Source organism: Crocodylus siamensis, chromosome 5 (assembly GCF_052110815.1).
Source record: "Crocodylus siamensis isolate JL-2025a chromosome 5, ASM5211081v1, whole genome shotgun sequence".
Taxonomy (NCBI): Eukaryota; Metazoa; Chordata; order Crocodylia; family Crocodylidae; genus Crocodylus; species Crocodylus siamensis.
In genome coordinates, this window is record NC_143399.1 from 119,283,476 (window position 1) to 119,303,232 (window position 19,757).

Here is a 19,757-nt window from a genome sequence, read left to right on the forward strand (position 1 = left end):
CCGGGCCAGGAGGAAGCTTCAGCCAGGCGGCTCCTGCCCTAGTGCACAGGGGTTCAGCTCCAGTTCCTGGCCACCTTCCACCCACTGGGCTGCCTGTGCCAGGTGTGTGGAAAGCAGCCAGGAGCTGAAGCTGAAGCCCTGTGTGCTGGGGCAGGAGCTGCCTGGCTGAAGTTTCTTCTCAGCCTGGAGCAGGAGCAGGAGGAGGCGAGGAGTAGAGCAGCACCCAAAAGGCTGCAGCCATGCTGGGAGCAGCCCCACCAGAAGCTGTGCATGCTGGCCAAGGCTGGGCCAAGGGACGTGGGCTGGAGGAAGGTGTGGGCTGTGCCAGGTGGTAGTGGCTGGGGCTCAGCCCTATGCAGAGTACCCCAGTGGCAGCCGTGGACCACATTGGGCAGGCAAGCTCTGCTGTATGTGCTCCCTGCCCCCTCCTCTTTCCCATCATCCCAGACTGACTCCTGGGACCTAATGCCTAGGCAGCCCCCATACACACACATGCACATGCCCTCTACAGGGCAGGAAACACACCACAACCTCACTCCTTGATCCCAGGCTCACCCACCTATGTTGCTTCTGAATACCACTCCCCACCCATGGGCCCATCCCACATAGAGAGTTTCAGTGGTTGTTGCAAGGTGCTGGAGTGATGCTGACCTGGCCCATGACAACTCATCAGAACTACGTATGTAGCCCTTGAGCCCAAATAATTGCCCCCTGGGCAAACTCTTCTTGTTACGCCTCTTACTCAAAGACAGATTAACCAGTGGCCAGGTTCAATATGGGAAATCTGAAAGAACTTACCAACCAATATTATCATCGCTCTATGCCTTTAGCATAGATCTGACACTTCACTCCACCTAAGGATTTGCCCCTTTGTTCTTCTTCACATGCATAGCAATAACATGCACAGTGATATCTTTCAAATCAAGGGAAATGAATGGATTTCACCAGGTCTGATTAACACAGACAGGTTCCCAATGCCAGAATTTTGCCAATACATCCAGTCTAAAAGGTTATGATTGTCGCACTTAGTGCTCAACAGAATTATTAGAAATCTGACATGGCAACAGACCCACTTTCTGCATTTCTTTCCACCTTCTTCTACAGAAACCGTATGTTTGCAAGATACCAGGCTGCACAAAACGCTATACAGACCCCAGTTCTCTCCGGAAACATGTGAAGACTGTGCATGGCCCTGAGGCTCATGTCACCAAAAAACAGCGTGGAGATATCCATCCAAGGCCTCCACCGCCCAGAGACCCAGGCAGCCATTCACAGTCCAGATCACCAGGCCAGCAGACTCAGGGTGCAATTGGTGAGCAAAAGGACCTCAGCAACACTACCTCAAAGCGTGAAGAATGCCTCCAAGTGAAAGCTGTCAAGTCAGAGAAACCAATGGTATGCACAAAGCTGTGCTGTTTTCTTTCTGCCTCTGTACTGTCCCAATCAGTTAATAATTCTTTTATTAAATACTTCAGCATGTAAACTCAAGAGCAGACTTTTTTTGCCAAAGAAAAATGTTCATGTTACAATATTTTTAAATGATAATGCTTAAAAAGATTACATGTAGCTAATGCAATCTAAACTAAGTGTGATACTGGAATCTCTCACAAGATTTGTTTTTCTTAAATCTCCATGTCTTGGAGTTAGCTTATTTAAAGGAAATTTCATCGTTCATTGAAAAGTAAGCTTCCAACTATCTCATTTGCTGGAGAAAGGCCCTGAAGGTTCAAACAAAACCCCCAGAAAACAAATAAAAAGAATCCAAAATTTATTATGTTTCCAAATCTCAAGATTTTGGAGGGCCTGACTCATGATTTGTGAATGCTTGAAGTTGGCAGTTCTGAAACTCAAACAAGTTAAAGCAATTTCTGTACAGAAGCCGCAAGGCGCGGATGTTATTTTAAAGTTAAATTACCTTAATATAAAATGGGCTTAAATTGAATTAAGTTTGTTTTCCCAGGGTTTTTTTTCCTTTTTTATTCATTTAAGCCAAAGGGGTTAGTAACTTTGAAGAGAGATGAGGGCTAGAGTGTTTTCTTTGCCTTGTAACTTTATCTTAAGGTGTGTTTCCATGTTTTGAAGATCTCTGTTAAATAATGGAATACTCTTTCCAACTACTCTTCTCTAGTGTACCTGCTCTCAACATAGGGCTAGAACTAGCTAAAAAAATGTTACCCCATTCTCTAACACATCTGGCTTCATAAGCTCTTCAGACCCAGGCAATGGGAAATCAAAACAAACAAACAAAAGCTCACAATCATTTAGGCTTTGCTCACAGGATTAATTCTCAGAGTAGCTCCATCTCCTACTCATTTAAATAAGAGAGACACTCATGATTCACAATACAGTCTTGTTGATGTTGAAGCCTATGAGCAGAAGCCATTCCTGTTTCCTTTGTTTACAGGAATAATCTATTGGTGTTAATGAGACTAGTTTAGTGAGTAAGAGATACTAACATGAACATAGCTTTCAGGAACTAATCTTAAAACCCTTAATTTCTTGAAGGGTATTTAATAGTATGGTGTCATTTAGTTGCCCTTATTTCTTGGTGTTCATTGCTATGTGACTCCAGACATACCTGCTGCTTTTCTACTAATCCAATGTCTCTTCTGTCTAATGCTCTTAAATGTCTTGTTCTAACTTCCTAAGGACAGTGGGTAATAAGGTGAGGGAATTTAAATTTTTTTGCAGTTTTCTCATTGCATTTTTTTTCCTTCTTTTTATTTGCCCTTTTGCCTGCCATCTAGTCATTCCAGCCCACGCATTTCTGAGTATGATGTGCAGTGAGCATTTTGCAACATTTGTCATGTGAAAAACTGGATCACATTGGGAAAATACATTCAAATATATTTTTATCTGTCTTTTCGATATATAGCGTATGTATACATAAATGTATCTATCTATAGATACTCTCATTATGCCATTTCCATAATCATTTTCTCCATTTTGTGCTTCAGCCACTGTGATCAACTTGCATAGCTACAAGAACAAACTCATGGCTGTTAACATCCTTTATCTATCTGGCATGGAACTGTTGTACAATAGGTGCAGATTCACTGCCCCTCAAACAGGGTATTCTTTATTGCTCTTACCAAATCTGCAGTGACCAAGATTTGGAAATTCACCCTGTTCCTAAAGTCTATCATAATTCATGTTAGAAATGATAACATTGTTATGGCACCTGAGTGCTCCTCAGAGCCGTACTAAGCCACAACTCACACAAGTCTAATACCTTTATTCAGTTTTTTTGTTAAAATTCAGAGGTGTCATTGATAGCTGCATAAAGATCACATGCCAACAGAAAATGCCAGAGAGTAAAATTGATACCTGCTTATGAGACTGTTCTTGAGAGCAAAATGATTTTGCATGTTATACAGATCTGTAATTCTAATAACTAAATGGTACTTCCTGGAACAAAGTTGTTATTTTCTCTACCAACCTACTTATATATCTACCCACCTACCGATCTGTCATACGAAGAGTTGTCTCATTTTCAGGAGAGACCTTCATGATTACATCAAAGACCCTCTATTTTATAGGAATCAGAAAACTAACACAACAAAATAATTTTTTGTGAGTGTTTGTCTTTTTTATTTTAAAAAGTAATACGAATGTATGGCAAGTCTACATCCTGGTATATTTCCATGCTGGACTGAGATCTTATCAGATTCTGCAAGCCAAGCACGGGAAATCTTGCATAAAGAGAAGTAGATACATGTCTTCCCACTGAATCTAAACTGGAATGATTAGTTTGTAGGGCTTTGTGAAGCTTTAGTCTCTGATTCGATTTGGTGGAGATTCGGCCCAATTCAGTGGCCAGATCTCTGAATCTGAATCAACTCAGGGGACCCTTTAATCTCTCCAAATCAAATCAGAGCCCTCCAAATTGATTCAGAGAGATTTGGGGAGATTCGGACACAGCTTTAAATGTTTTTTCTACATACCTATAGGTAGCAGGCAGCTTGTGAACACTGCGATGCTGGGACAGATAAAGCGTTGCAGAGGAATGCGGGGGGGGGGGTGTCATCAGCACGCTCAGCAGCAGACCTGGAAATGGACCAGAAGCACTTCCGGTTCACTTCCCAATTTGCCAGGGAGCGCACGCAGTGGCCCCCTCAACTCCCCGGCTCGGCGATTGGCACCTCCTGGATCTGGGGGGGGCACTCAGGGCCCCTCCCATGGCTGATCACTGAGCTGAGGCATGGGGGGAGACCCCAGAGTGCACCCCAGTGGACCCAGCAGTGGACCACAAGTACTTCCAGTCCATTTCCGGGTTTGCCACTGAGCATGTGGAGGGGCTCCCCGCACTCCTGCGGGACTCTCCACGTGACCCAGCATTGCAGCATTCACAAGCCATGCTAGTACCTCGAGGTATGTAGAAAAAACTTTTAAAGCTGTGTCTATTCTCCGAATCAGCATCAAACCTTCAGATTTGGATTCGGCCAGAGCGAATCAGGGACAGTGATCCAGATCAACAAATCAAATCACTTTCCCTGATTTGGGCCAAATCAGAATCCGAATCGAATGGGGCCTGCTTCGCACACCCCTATTAGTTTGATTGTGCTAAGAGCACACAAATGGTATGATTTTCACATTAATGTAGGAAAACTTGTATTCAACCAATAAATTATTTTATTCTAACTTTATATTCATCTAACACCATTGTAACAACATTGCCTGCTCCCAGCCAAATCATGCAGTTCTGTTTGCTCTGCATTCATAGGGTCCTATGCTCCTGTATGAAGGGTGAAGCTTCCTTCTTTATTTACAAAACGACAGCACCTATTATATGCAGATAGGATAGAAAACTGAAGTCCTCTGTACTTATTGTTAAAAAAAAAAGATTGTAAGGGAGCTAATGTAAAAGCTGATATTATGCTGCAGTCTTTTATATTATAACTTGTTACCACCATGGTAGTAATGGTCACTGTTTACATCCTGAAAATGATGTAACAGTGAATACGCACTCCCTGAAAATTATCAAATCTTTCTGCTGTACAATTTTTTTTTAATCCAGCACTATTCAATGCTGATAGACATAAGACTACCTATTTTTTCTCCAATATTTTCAGTTGAATGTAGTGATCTGAGACCTTTCAAGCCAATATCAGCACTATATAGATGTAACATTCTCTGTTATTAAATATTAAAGATGAATTTTATCACTGAGGTTCACAATGGTTTCCAGTTATGCTTAAAGGTCAAGCTGTCATGTAACAGAGTCTTTTAAGGAAAGATCCTTGTCATCCATTTAAACTAAGCAGTTCTGTTCTTTTGTTTTTATTTCCTTTGGCTCCATATTGAGTCAGGCTTGTGTTCCTGATACACTGAAAGAACTTTGCTAGCATTCATTGCCTACTCCTAATTAACATTTCTTTCTTATTTCACTTAAATAGACATCTCAGCCAAGCCCTGGTGGTCAGTCTACATGCAGCAGCGAACAGTCCCCCATCAGCAACTATTCCAACAATGGGATCGAGCTTAATTTGACAAGTGGAGGTAGTGTAGGAGACCTCAGTGTCATTGATGAAACCCCAATCATGGACTCTACCATTTCCACAGCAACCACAGCACTTGGCTTACAGGCCAGAAGGAATATGACAGGGACCAAATGGATGGAGCAAGTCAAATTAGAAAGGTTGAAACAAGTTAACGGGATGCTTCCACGACTGAACCCCATTCCACCTTCCAAAGCCCCAACCTTGCCACCTCTCATAGGAAATGGTGAGATATACATAATTGAAATAACCTTATTTTCATTCTTTAAAGTAGTCAGTTTAAGGCTTGTTTTTGCTATCCTTACACAAGAACAGTATGGCCAATAACTGTTTAATTTACCTAGGAGCTTCCAGGCCAGCCCCTAAAGTCATCAATAGATATGCATATTTTTCCCCTTTAAACTTAAATTTTACTACACTGGGGGAGATGATTTTATACTCATATTTTATATTCCTGAAGAATAGTGGTCTGATTATTATGATTGAAGCCATAAAGTAAATTCCCAATGTCATTATAACTCTGCATCCATCCAAGGCAGATGCATTAGGTACCATAGATTTTTTTTTTTGTTGGATTCTTTCAAATGAACTTTGAAACCTCAGATCCTACTTGCTTGTTTGTCAACATTATAGACCACATTTTTAAAGGGGATTCAACATATTTAATTGCACATGCACAAATAGTGGTATATGAAGGTGGCACTCTGGAAAAAATGCACGTACAGCTTAGTATTTGAGTTATATGGAGGCCATGTTGGACCTAAAGATTCCATAGCACTTTTTGTAAGAGATGGGTTCGTTCCCATGGCCAACTTATCTGCTCTCAGCACTGTTGTGTAGCCTATTATGTATCATTGGATTACCACTATCAACCTGAGACATTTTGTGACATTTTATATGTATGTGATTTATGCAGTGCATTCAAGAAAAGCAACTGTGTAAAAGTAATGGTGCTGATAATGCTATGTTATTTAAAGAAGAAAACTGTGAAAGATATTTTCCAGTTGTTTTCAATAATATGCAAATATTTCAAGAATTCTTAAATATTTGCCCAAATAATATCTCATTTGAATAACCTGCCATTTGGGTTTAGATTATGGATGCTGGTTCACTTATCTGTCTACTTCAGAAAGCTATAGAGGTTTCATAAGAAGATGAACTAATTGTGCCCTTTGCTAGTGGTAATGAGGGTAGCTCCATCAAAGGCAAAGGGACAAAGCCAATTGACAATAACTGCAGATCTGACCTAAGATTTTTTGTGCATATTTAGCCCTGTTCCATTTAATTAAGAAAATTATTTTGGTTTCCTAGGATCATAAGGACATTTTTTAAAGCATTTTACTTGCTTCAGACTATAAGCACGTCTTACAGTAATTCTTCCTACACCTCTACCATCACAGTTCCCCTGCTTTACCTGTGGCATTATATTTTGTGGTTGTATCAGGCTTGACTGAATAGACAGTGGATTTATGTAAGAGAGTTTGGATAGGAATGATCCTGCCTCAGGTTGGGGGCTTGGACTAGAGGACCTCTGGAGGTATCTTCCAGGCCTGCTTTTCTGTGATTCTTTATTAACCTCTTGTTTGTTCCTCTGTGATTTTTACTTCCAGGTACCCAGTCAAGCAGCAGCTGCAGTGTAGGGGGATCCATGACTATTCTACCCAACAGAAATGAACTTTCAAATACGGACATCACAGTGTTAAATATGTTGAACAGGAGGGACAGCAACACTAGCACAATCAGTTCAGCCTACTTGAGCAGCCGTAGGTCCTCTGGTATTTCACCTTGCTTTTCTAGTCGCAGATCCAGCGATGCTTCCCAGGCTGAGGGAAGGCCTCAGAACATGAGCGTTGCTGATTCCTATGACCCCATTTCAACTGATGCCTCCAGGCGCTCCAGCGAAGCAAGCCAGTGTGATGACCTTCCAAGTCTTCTCAGCCTCACACCAGCCCAGCAATACAGGCTGAAAGCTAAATATGCAGCAGCTACTGGTGGACCCCCACCAACCCCACTACCTAACATGGAGAGGATGAGCCTCAAAACAAGGATGGCACTGTTGGGTGACTGCAGGGAGTCTGGAGTATCTCCTCTGCCTCCAGTAAACATTCCTCGAAGATGTAGTGATGGCGGGGCAAACAGTTATAGCAGGAGGCATTTTCTGTCTCATGATGTACTAGGAAATGGGACAAGGAGAGCCAGTGATCCTGTTAGAATGGTCTCTGACAACCTATCGCTTCCTAGAGTCCAGCGTTTCAACAGTCTAAATAGCTTTAATTCTCCTGCGTTGCCTCCATCCATGGAAAAGCGCAACTTTATTCTACAGAACTATACCCGCTCTGATGGTGGCCTGTTCCGTAACTTCAGCTCCCCTTGTCCTCCAAGTATCAGTGAGAACGTTGCTCTGGAGGCTGCTACCATGGAAGCAGACGGTAGTCTAAATGATGAGGATCTTCTGCCAGATGATGTGGTTCAGTATTTGAATTCCCAGAACCAGGGCATATATGATCACTTGTCAAACAGTGCCCTGGATAGCAACAAAGTGCATCACAACTCAGTGATTGGGAGCAACAGTTTTGAGCAGGCCCCTCCACCAAACAGTCAACAGACCAGCTCCGAAGCAAACAAAAGTGACCTGCCAATTCAATGGAATGAAGTAAGCTCAGGAAGTTCTGACTTGTCTCCTTCAAAACTAAAGTGTGGTCAGCGTTCTGCAGTCCAGCAAAATCGAGCCTTTGGACTATATAATAATATGATGGTCCAGCAGCAGAATCTGGAGAGAAATGGCATGGCCCAACAAAATGGTTATCAGAGTGCTACAGAAAGCAACAGCCTATACAGTTTACAGCAGAATATGATGATTAGTAACAACAGTGGTAGTTTTTTCAACTTGCAGTCCAATAGGCTGTATGGTGAAAGCATCAACAGGCAATCAATAATTTCTGGGACAATGGACAATTCCTGCAGCATGGTGGCTCAAGGGCAGAAGTTGAGGAACAATAACTTGGCAGTGAATGGAAGCCAGCAAAATTTTGGTCACCCTCTGGTGACAGGCGAGCAATCCATGAGCATGGCTAATGGGATGCAGAGCAAGAATATGATAGAACAGGAATACTTGCAAAATCAGCCAGGAGGGGAAGGCATTCATTACCAGGGAGTCAGTCAGTCTGGTCAAATGATATTAGGTCAGGTTAGTCCTACCTCACAAGTCAGCCTATATCAAGGGCCACAGAATTGTCCTCCAATGTCTCACAACCTTGGTAACCAGCAGTCAGGTTTGTTGGTGACAAAGGGTTGTCAGCCATGTGCCAGCTATGGTGGCACGAGACGACAAAACATGTTGAGAAACACCCTGCCACAACAGCAAGGACATGTAAGTGATGCAAACCAGATATACAGGGTAAATGGCATTAAGATGGAGATGCAAAGTCAATCACAACAGTTCTGCTCTAACATGCAGAATTACTCTGGTCAGTTATATGACCAAACCATGGGCTTTAGTCAGCAAGATATGAAAACAGGTTCTTTCTCCATTTTGGAAGCTAACTGCCTGCTGCAGGGGACTGGTACTGCAAACTCATCTGAGCTTCTTTCGCCAGGGGCTAACCAAGTGACAAGCACTGTTGACAGCATTGACAGCAGCAGCCTAGAAGGGGTGCAGATTGATTTTGATGCTATCATAGATGATGGGGACCATGCCAGCTTAATTTCAGGAGCCCTGAGTCCAAGTATCATTCAGAATCTCTCACGCAATTCCTCCCGCCTCACCACTCCCAGAGCGTCTCTTACATTCCCAGCTATGCCCATAAGCACAACCAACATGGCTATTGGGGACATGAGTTCTTTGTTGACCTCACTTGCAGAAGAAAGCAAGTTTCTTGCTGTTATGCAATAGACATGGAAAAAAAAAACACTTAGGAGATAACAGATTAAAACAAAGTGACTCATATTTTTTAGTTGTGTATGTATTTTAGCAATCTCATCTCACCTAAATGGGATGTGTTTCAAGTATATTCCTTTTATGGAATAAGGACTTTGAAAACCCTAAAGTGTTCTAGGGAGAAACTGTCTTCCATTTCAGTTTTCAATCAGTATTGTTACATCCACTCCTCTCTCTCTTTCTCTCTCTCTCTGTCTTTCTCTCTCTCTTTTGAATGTCTGTATGCTTTCTTTTGTTCTTTTTTTGGCTTTTTTATCGTAAAACAATGTAAACGTGACGTGCATGGGGGTTTTTTTTGTTTGGTTTGGCTTTTTTTAAAGGAAAGTCTAATTAAATGATTTTGCAATGTTCTGTTACAAAGAAGAAACACAGTCTCTTAAAATTGCTGCCAATGTTTTTATTTCTTTTTTAAAACATGGAGGCACAAAATAACCAGGCACAATATAAAGAAGATAGTAAGTGAGTAAAGAAATCAGCTGTGAATTCCTGACAAATAGACAACAGGTTTACAAACAGAACTGCTTGTGATACTCCCAGGCTATGTTTTTATAGCAGTTGACAATAGAAGCCTGATGCCCATGCAAATAAGAACTGAAGAACTTCACATATTTTTGTCCCAAACAAATATATGAGGGATTGTTGTTTTTTAATGTGTTTGTGCATATTTATGCATGCACCTGTAGGGTACATCTGTATCTCTTCTCTGGCAGTCTCAGGGGCATTGGTGACGAACACTCCCCACTTGCCTGACCTGCACCTGGAAATGAGTGAGTGAAGCCTAAGGATGCCTTGTGGAGCCATTGTCAAGCACTCTGTTTCCAGGGTGCTTCACAGAGGTGACAGGTTCTGCTTCATTGCCTTATTTCTGGGTTTGGCCAGTGTGGAGTGGGAGCAGGTAAGCTGGGTGTGCTTGACATCAGGGAGTACTGGGGAAACAAGAGAGTCATACCCAGGGAGTCCCTCACAGGCAGACCATGCATTGCCAACTATAATACAGGAACTACTATGTCTCTTTAAAACTACTTTAAGGGGGCTAAAAACTCCTGGCCACTTGTTTGTGTCATTTTGATATCATTTTTTTGAGGGAGGTGCATTTTAAAATGACAAGAAAGCAAAAGTGAATGTTTATTTGCCTACTTTTAACCCATCGATCAAATAATGCGTTGATTTTCATATTTAAATAGCCTATGAAATCAGATTTACCATTGTTTTAATGAGAGAATGATCAGGCTGTTAGTTCATTTGGCCTAAAGATCCACTCTAAACTGTGCTGTCCATTTGGCTAGTGTGGCCGAAGAAACATTAATGTCTGGCCATAGTACACAAGGAAGTGCCCATAGTATCATGTTCAGCTACGTTGAAATCTCCTGCCCAAAGTATAAGGTACCCAGTTACAGATGGCTTAACTGCAGCCAAGTTTTGTGATGAGTCTGGAGTGAGAACTGAACCTATACCTCTAGATCTATGGCAGGACATCTTAACAGCTCCACCATGTCCCCTTGGAACCAAAACAGTGGACTGAGTTTTCTTTAATCCAGTTCAAGCAGTTCTTACCTAGAGGTTTTACAAATGAATCCCCAAGCACAAAACAATTGCTTTTTCCTAATTATTTCTAATTTCCGTGGACTAACATATACATGGCCTGGCTACACTGGTACAGCATATTTCAGGAAATATACTGCCATTGATGGTTACATCTTCAAAAAAAAGTAACTCTACTGTCATGTTGATCCATGAAGAAAAGATCCCTGCACTCAGAATGAACTAATATGCTATGGCTGCAGGAACTGTACTGATCACAAGCGTCTCTCAGCCATTTCTAATTAACTGTGGTTTTTATCATTAAAAGCGGGAAGGAAATAAAGAAAAATCTGTTCCAGTGAAAAGTTTTATTTATAGCTAGAAAAAAGCAAGAGGAGTTATCACCCACTCACCTTTTAAGTCCATTCATTGAGCCAGATTCTGCTGTCAGTTATACCAACACAAATCTGGACGGACTCCATAAAGTTCATTGGAGTTGATCCAAATTTAGAGGTGTAAATGAGTGCAGAATTTGTGTCTAGTTCTCATAAGAACATGTTGTAATGGGATTTCTTCTTGCTCCCACTATCAAAACTCCAGTGGGTACAGATTTAAGCCCTGAACTCTTGGAATGAGGGCATAATTTCACCCCTGGTCAGCAAATCCACAGATCTTATGTCCCACATATGTGTGATGCAGTCCATGTTTTGACTGTGTAAGTGAAACTTAAATGCTGCATATGGCTCTGCATGAGTAAACTTCATAAGGAACAGACATTTACCCAGACTTCTGAATGCAATTACACTTGAAATTGTAGCACAGACTGAGAATTGCAATATGGTTTCTGTGGCCAAAAAAAAAAATCTAATGTTACTTAACTGTAAACAGAGTACAATCAAAACCCAGTTGCTTTGGAGCCTAGTAGCCTAGGAGGTTGTGGGAACAGAAGCTCATCCAGACCCATGTAGTGAGGTTGCTCCCCAAATCATTGGGCAACATAACAAGAGCCAGTGCTGGGACAGTGTAGCCTTCTTACAGCACCCGGCTGCTGTATTCTACTAAATTTTCATTCTTAAGATCAGTTTTTGACTTGGTGATCCCCAAAACAAGAAATTGTAATACTCCAGGAGGAACCAGACCTTTCGTCAATAGCCTACATTCTTCATGGTCCAGATCCCACCTTCCTTGGCTTTCTTCACCTCTGTAATAAGCACTCAGTGGTTTGATTCACTGATTTATTCCCTGTCTCCTGCCTCCTCCCTGCCCTGCTTTACCATGTAATCCACATTGCATCACCTACAATCCCAGTGCGAGCCATCTCCAGCTTCCTAGCCTTCACTGGGGATCAGTGTCAGGGGGAGCAGGATGCACAAGTTGCCCAAAGGTTAAAAGCAACAGTGTTTGTTTTTTTTTTCCCTGCAGTGGAGGCCTAGTGTAACTCAACTTGCTGCTTCTACTTTCTGCTGCCCGAAAATACCCTTCATTCTCAGACTAGTATCCCTGGATAGCCTTTAGATAGTAGATACCACCCAGTGTGAACAAGCTCAGTGTGGCCAGTTCTTTTAGGGCTATTTTCTCTGTAACAGCAAAGTTGCATCTCCAGATGCCATCTTAGATATTGGCTCAGGAGTTATAGTTCCATAATTTGAGCCTGCCAGTGCCTTTGGTGATCCCACAGCAGGTGTGACACAGTGACAGAATAGTTCTTTGGAAAGGGAACATTGACAGCAAAGCATTTTTGGTGTGGCGGGGAGGAGGGCTACAGTCTAGATCATACTGCCCTCATCATTCCCATGAGTGACCTACAGGGTACAGTGAGAGGCCTTTTTCCTGCCCTTGGGAGGTGAGGGGGTAGGGAGCAGTTTAATGCAATGGGTGACCTGCATTAAAGGTCCATACATGATACTGGCTATAAGCCTGTGAAAGACATAGGGTTATGTGTTATGGATGGCTATGCACTCATCATCAGCTGATATTACCGATGACTTTAAGAAACCTGTTTGACTAAATACAAACAGTTGATTGTTTATTAAAACATCTACTAATGATTTCTAAGCTATGTATATGTTGACCTTTATTAAACAGTTTGACTAGATATGGGGGTAGATTTTCAGGGAGTCTATCACCAGAGAGCCAGTCTATAAAAACTCTTGTTTAATTTTTCTTTGAATGTTAAGCTATGAGCTAGGAAGTTACTAATTAGGTCATGTTATAAATCAAATTGGAAAAGGAGTTCAGAGCTTCATACAGTTTGGTGTGGGGGGGAACGGGGGAAAGAGACTGTTAGATCATTTAGTCTGGCCCCCTGTCTTTTACATGATACTACATTTCATCCAGTCAGTCCTGTACCAATAAATTGTATTTGACTAATGTGTGTCTTCCAAAAAAGCATTTTCCCCCCATTGTTCGAAGACATCAAATTCCTTGTTTGAAGACATCTAATAACTAATCACCCCCACTGCTAAGAAGGTGTATCTAATTTCTAATTTGACGCAGTCTAGTTTCAGCTCCCAGCCACTGCTTCATGCTGTGTCTTTCTCACTTGTTTAAAATGTTCTTTCATGGCCTGTATTCTCACAAGTCAAAGTCACCCTTTTTTCTTTGTTTGTGATGAAATAAACATATTAAGCTCTTCAAGTCTCCTGCTGTATGGCATTTCCACTAGCCCTCTCATATTAGTGGCTTGTCTCTGTGCTTTCTCCAGTTTTTCACCATTTTTGAGATGCAGACATAAGAAGTGGCTGTAGAATTCCCATGCCAGTCTTAAAACTGTGCCACATCCAAAAGTTAAAAAATAAAACAAAAAGAAAAAAAACCCATTTCCACAGAAATAACTAAGTTGCTTATACATCAAGGATTCTTTCAGTCTTTATTGCCACACCACTCAGTATTACTTGCCATGGAGGCTAGTTGCTTGAGTCCCAATACAGTTTTAATGGCAACTGCTGACATTAAGACTTGCACTGGAATTCTAAACATCCTTGCGTTCTTTAACATAGTTTTTGTGGTTTCTTCAAATCCCACCATTTTTTTGTCCCTTGAAACAAATTGCTCTCATTGTCAGCATCCATGAGACCTGCGTGTTTTCGAAAGTGTTTTTCTTTTCACTAAATGGAAGTCCCACCCATATCTTTCTGTGTTTTTAATCATATCCATTAGGTACAGTCAGCTGTATGAAAGGTATTTGTATGGGTAGTTCAGTTGAATTCCAGAATGGGTTTGACGGGAAACACTATGGACTAGGATGTTCCAGCCGCTTGCGAGGATTTTTTTTCTCTCTTTAGGGAAGGTCCCAAAATGGTACTTGCATTACATGAAGGCTTTCTTCTTTCTTTTTTGCTTTATCCCTTTCTTTCAATGAGATGGACAGTTAGCTCACCCACATGTGTTACAGTATGGCTCGTCCTATTAAGCAACAGTGTTTTATATTCTTGCAATGTATGTGCCTTATTTTGTGTTGATCCTATAAAAGAGAGGGACCAAGAAATATTGCCAAATTTTAGCTATAAGGCTGTGCTTACCATTCAGCTGATAGCACATACCACTGTTAATATAGTTTGAAATGTCTTGTAAACCTCTGGTATTCATGTGTTATTGTCCTTGAATTGATAGAATGTCCTTTATTGAAAAGTTACTGGTGTCAACCCTGCAGATGTGTAAGATAAAAAAGTGTTCATTTTTTTTCACCTTTTTTTTTTAGATTTTTATAAAGCTTGTAATCCTTTTTTAAATGTGTAAATACATTTACGTACAGTAGGGATAGTGTTCGGATGTAATAGGCCTTAGTGGTCATCATTTGATAAACCTGCAGTTATGATCTGATGTTTCCCAAGCCTTAGATCAATCTGAAGGGTCTGTAGCACTGTGTACATACAAACTGTACTTCTGCTTTCAGAACCACTTAGCTCTTTTGTAACAAAGAAAAAAAAATGTTTCTTACAGTGTCAATAAAAAAACAAAACCTTTGTACTTAGATTCTTTGCTTTGGCTTTTTTAAAATGACTCTGGGAAAGGAGGTGACATGGCGGCTGTTACTTGTCAGTTCAGTGCTTTATGAGAATATGGTTCCTGGTCTAATTTCAGATTATAGATCAGGAGGCAGATTCCTTAGTTCATAACCCTGTCGTTTCAGGCGCTATAAACATGGGGCATGTTGATGTCCTTTTGTTGGGCAGTACTGTATCAACTTTACATTTCATAGACTAGACCTTCCTGTTGGCTACACAGAACAGACCTCTTTAGGATAAATTCAGTGTGGTAATTCCTAGGCCAACCTGAAACGGTTGACAGTTTGCCCTGGGAGTAGGGAAGAACAGTAGCTGAAGCGTGAGGCTCTGTCTCTTCTCACCTAGTCCCTTGTGCCTGCTTGGACAAGTTGTGACAAAGCTCTGCAGAGAAGTAGGAAGTGAGGAACCCACCTCTGCTTGATGAGTGCAATCCTGACCAGGTAGGGAAGTCTAGCCTGATTTATATTGAAAAAAAGCATTTATAGTGAAAAAAAATGCTTCTTGATTCAGGTCTATCTGAACTCATTGTGATTCCCTGATCCTACAGTGGCAGGCTCCTATGCTAGTCAAGAGGAATTGTTGGTCCAGTCACCAGGTCTTCAGCAGGGAGTTTTCCTGTCAAAGGAATTCTCCACTGACCCTTCATAGATTTCATAGACATTAGGGCTGGAAGGGACCTCGGGAGATCATCGAGTCCAGCCCCCCGCCCAAAGGGCAGAAAGTCAGCTGGGGTCATAGGATCCCAGCAAGATAAGCATCCAATTTACTCTTGAACGTGTTCAATGTAGGTGCTTGAACCACCTCCGCTGGCAGACTGTTCCAGACCTTGGGGGCTCGGACAGTAAAGAAATTATTCTTTATGTCCAGCCTGAAACGGTCTTGTAGTAGTTTATGACCTTTCAACCTCATCATCCCTTGGGGCACTCTGGTGAACAAACGTTCCCCCAGATCCTGGTGGTCACCCCGATAAACTTATAGGTGGCCATCAGATCACCCCTGAGCCTGCGCTTTTCCAGGCTAAAGAGTCCCATGGCTCTCAGCCTGTTGTCATAAGGTCTGTTTTCCTGACCTCTGATCATGCACGTGGCTCTTCTCTGGACTCTCTCAAGCTTCTCCACGTCCTTTTTGAATTGTGGAGCCCAAAACTGGACGCAGTACTCCAGCTGCGGCCTCACCAAGTCCGAGTATAGCGGGAGAATGACATCCCGGGATTTGCTTGAGAAGCATCTATGGATGCAAGCCAGCGTTTTGGTTGCTTTACTAGCTGCAGCATCGCATTGCAGGCTCATGTTCATCTTGTGGTCAATGATGACCCCCAAGTCTCTTTCTTCTGTAGTGCTAGCCAGCATAGCACTGCCGAGCCTATAAGGATGCTGCAGGTTTTTCTTCCCAAGGTGGAGAACCTTGCATTTTTCGGTGTTAAACACCATGAGGTTCTCGTCCACCCATTTGCTGAGCCTGTCCAGGTCAGCCTGGATCATCCACTGGTGTTCTGGTGTGGATGCTTTGCCCCAAAGTTTGGTGTCATCGGCGAACTTGGCCAGTCCGCTTCTGACTCCAATGTCCACATCATTAATGAAGATGTTGAACAATATGGGTCCAAGGACAGAGCCTTGGGGGACCCCACTGGTCACAGGACACCATGATGATTGCCTTCCATCAATTACCACCCTCTGGGTTCAACCACGGAGCCAATTTCCCACCCAGCAGATCGTGGTGGACCCAAGGCCACAATTGGCCAGTTTTGCCAAGAGGTGATCATGGGATACCAGATCGAAGGCTTTTTTAAGTCAAGATATATGACATCAATCTCTTCTCCCTTGTCCAGGTGGTAGGTCACCTGGTCGTAGAAGGAAATGAGATTGGTCAAGCAAGACCTACCCACAACAAACCCATGCTGGCTATCCCTTAGGTTGTTGGTGTCGGCCAGTCCATTAAGGATGGCCTCTTTAATAAACTTTTCTAAGATCTTCCCTGTGATAGAAGTCAGGCTGATGGGCCTATAGTTAGCCAGATCCACTTTTCTCCCTTTCTTGAAGATAGGTACCACATTAGCCTTCTTCCAGTCTTCGGGCACTTCTCCAGAGCACCAGGAGTTTTCAAAGATCCGTGCCAGGGGCTGGGCAAACTCCTGGTCAAGCTCTTGACTTTGGGTGGGAGGTCTGTAGTAGACTCCCACCATTGTGTCCCCTGTGCTGTGTTCCCCATGAATTTTAACCCAGAGGGTCTCCAGTCATCCACACTGGTCACCAGTATCAGTTTGCAGGGACGCATAGCTTTCCTTAACATAGAGAGCTATACCCCTGCCCCTTTTATCTACATGATCCCTCCTGTACAGGGTATAGTCATCTATACCCGTGGTCCAGTCATGGGTGGAGTCCCACCAGGTCTCCGTTATCCCTATGATGTCATAATTATTTGCATTAAGCAGGAGGACGAGTTCCTCCTGCTTATTCCCCAAGCTCCTGGCATTTGTGTACAGGCAGGCAAGTGTCGCCTTGGGGGCTCTTGCCTTGCCTGCAGATTGTACCAGGGCTGGGGCAGGGGTGGCCTCCCTTAAGTGCCTTGACCTGCTGGCTTTGCAAAGGTTGCTCAGCAGGCCAGCAGTGGCGGTAGTCCCCCCATCCCCCCAAGAGGCTTAGTTTAAAGCCCGGTGGAGTAGGTCAGCCAGTCTGGCTCAGAAGAGCCTCCTCCCCAGGGGAGAGAGGTGGAGGTCATCTCTTCCCAGCAGCTCGCTGCCTCTCTTGCCAAAGAGCGGGCTGTGGTCAAGGAAGCCAAAGCCTTCCCTATGACACCAGTGTCGCAGTCTTTTGTTAACTACATGGATCCTCCTCTCCCTCCTCAGCCCATACCCTGAGACTGGGAGGGCCTTCACAAGTCAAAGGCTCTGCCTCTGTATCCTCCCTGCCAACTAGATGAGCTCTGCCAACTCATGCCTGCTTGAGCATACCAGAGAAAGAGAGGGTAGACAGGCTGGCACCAGTACATAGTGCACTTGAGCATTACCACTCCAGGGCCACACACAGGCTTTCTGAAGACAGCCTGAGTATGATCCTAAGGTATGCATTCAGGGCTGGTTTGAGCTGCCTGCTCTACCACACTGCCAGTCTATGGTGGACACAAGTGAGTGGGTCTTCTGTTACTTGCAGTGGCCACCGAATCAGGAAAAAGGCTACATACATTGCTCTTGACAATGGCTGAGCAGCACAGAGTATCAAATTGGATGTATCAACAGAAGATCTGTGATATGGGATCCATTGGACCTGAGCCTGTGCAGGTCAGCAGCCCAGCTCCTCGAAGAAAAATTGGTGGTGACAAAATGCCTTTTGAGACTTGAAGCCTGAATACTTCAGGCACTCGGATCAGCCCCATCATTATCAGATCTCAAGAGTTAAATGCATGTTTGCATGCTGTATCTGTCAAGCTTTAATTAGCAGCACCAAAGAAAGGGACAGGATTTTATGGGGAGCTTTGGCAATTACAAAAACAAAATCCCACTGAGCTTTTATTGCCTGTTGCAAATCAGATTTATTGTTCAGAGGCAAATGGCAATCTGCAGAATGTATTTATTGATCTCACTTAAATATCAGAACTGATGAGCGTAAATTATACCCTGTGCCTTTGTGTGCATTAGAAAACAATTTATCGCAGATTTTCCCTTGAAGAAACACAGTTGAGGCCTCCTGGGTGATCGCTTTCTGTAGCCCAGCTCCCATTAAAAAAGGAGGTGCTCTCAACACTTAGGCGACACCTGCTCTGAAAGCTGCAGGCTTCAGGTTTGAATGTCCCCCCTGCCTGTAAATCACTGATTTTACAATAAATAAGCAGGAGCCTCAGAAGATGGGAAGGGCTGGCGGGGGGGAGCGGGGCTTGACAGAGCTTAAAGATGTTAGGGCAAGACTGAAGGTAACCCAGGGCTGTTGTTTTAAAATGGGGAGCAGAGCAGAAGTAGCTCTGCTAAGGCATGAGCCAGAACCCCAGTTCCTACCTTCCAAGTGCTTGAGCACCACATGACTCTCCTCACACTCCACATTGCCAAGGCTAAAGCTGGTCCAGAAGCATTCAGCAATTGGAAGGCACTTCAGCTGTTCATGAAGGCTTGGCTCTGGGGCTGGAAGGTGTGACCTGCTCACTTCTTCCCCCCGATTCATCGAAGTTGTATGTGCCAAATGGGGGCATCATTAGGGGCTGGTTGTGGTACATGGGATAGGAAAATAGGTTGCAATTGGTGTGTATAGGTGGGACTTGCTGAGGAATAGGATGGAATACCTGGTGGCAGTGGTCAGCTACCAGAAGACTGTCCGTGGCTATTTGAAAGGACTATTCACTTGGTAGGTGGCTGCTGCCCATGGAAAGCAGTTGTTTGGGGGAAGGGTGGGGGCAAGGATGATTTTCATTGGAGGCCAGGGAAGGCAGACTCCAGGAGGTGGCTATGGCAGTCTGGGATGGAAATCAATGCCCACCAGTTCTCTCTGTTTCCTCCATGATACCCTGACTTATGATAACTACAGCCTGCACAGAAACTGCCTCCATTAGCCTGCACTGCAAGAAATCTGAAACCTGGTAACATGCTGCATGCCTCTGGTTCCTTTTCTTACAAGAGCGCACCTTTAATTGTTACACTGTCATCCATTTATGTGCGGCAGTGGCCTGCCTTACAGATGCTTCCACAAACTCACTTCCCTGACCTTGTCTGTCTTGACATGCAGTTATCTGAGTACAGGTCCTTGGCTGTGGTGAATTTGGCTGCAAGTCCACCGGCTGTAAGGGGAGAGAAGAAGTAAGTGTTCGTAG

The 19,757-nt window shown here is 43.3% G+C and overlaps 1 protein-coding gene across 6 annotated transcripts in view; it reads left to right on the forward strand.

Moving 5' to 3' along the window:
- GLI3 (GLI family zinc finger 3) overlaps positions 1-14,931 on the forward strand; it is a 267,088-nt gene extending 252,157 nt beyond the window's left edge. For all 6 annotated transcript variants that reach the window (XM_090050059.1, XM_090050058.1, XM_090050061.1 and 3 more), the window contains 3 exons: positions 1,105-1,395; positions 5,397-5,724; positions 7,109-14,931. In XM_090050059.1, coding sequence (XP_089906185.1) covers positions 1,105-1,395; positions 5,397-5,724; positions 7,109-9,390 — 2,901 coding nt within the window. In that variant the 3' untranslated portion in view covers positions 9,391-14,931. The remainder of the gene's footprint in view (positions 1-1,104; positions 1,396-5,396; positions 5,725-7,108) is intronic.
- The last annotated feature ends 4,826 nt before the right edge of the window (positions 14,932-19,757 follow it).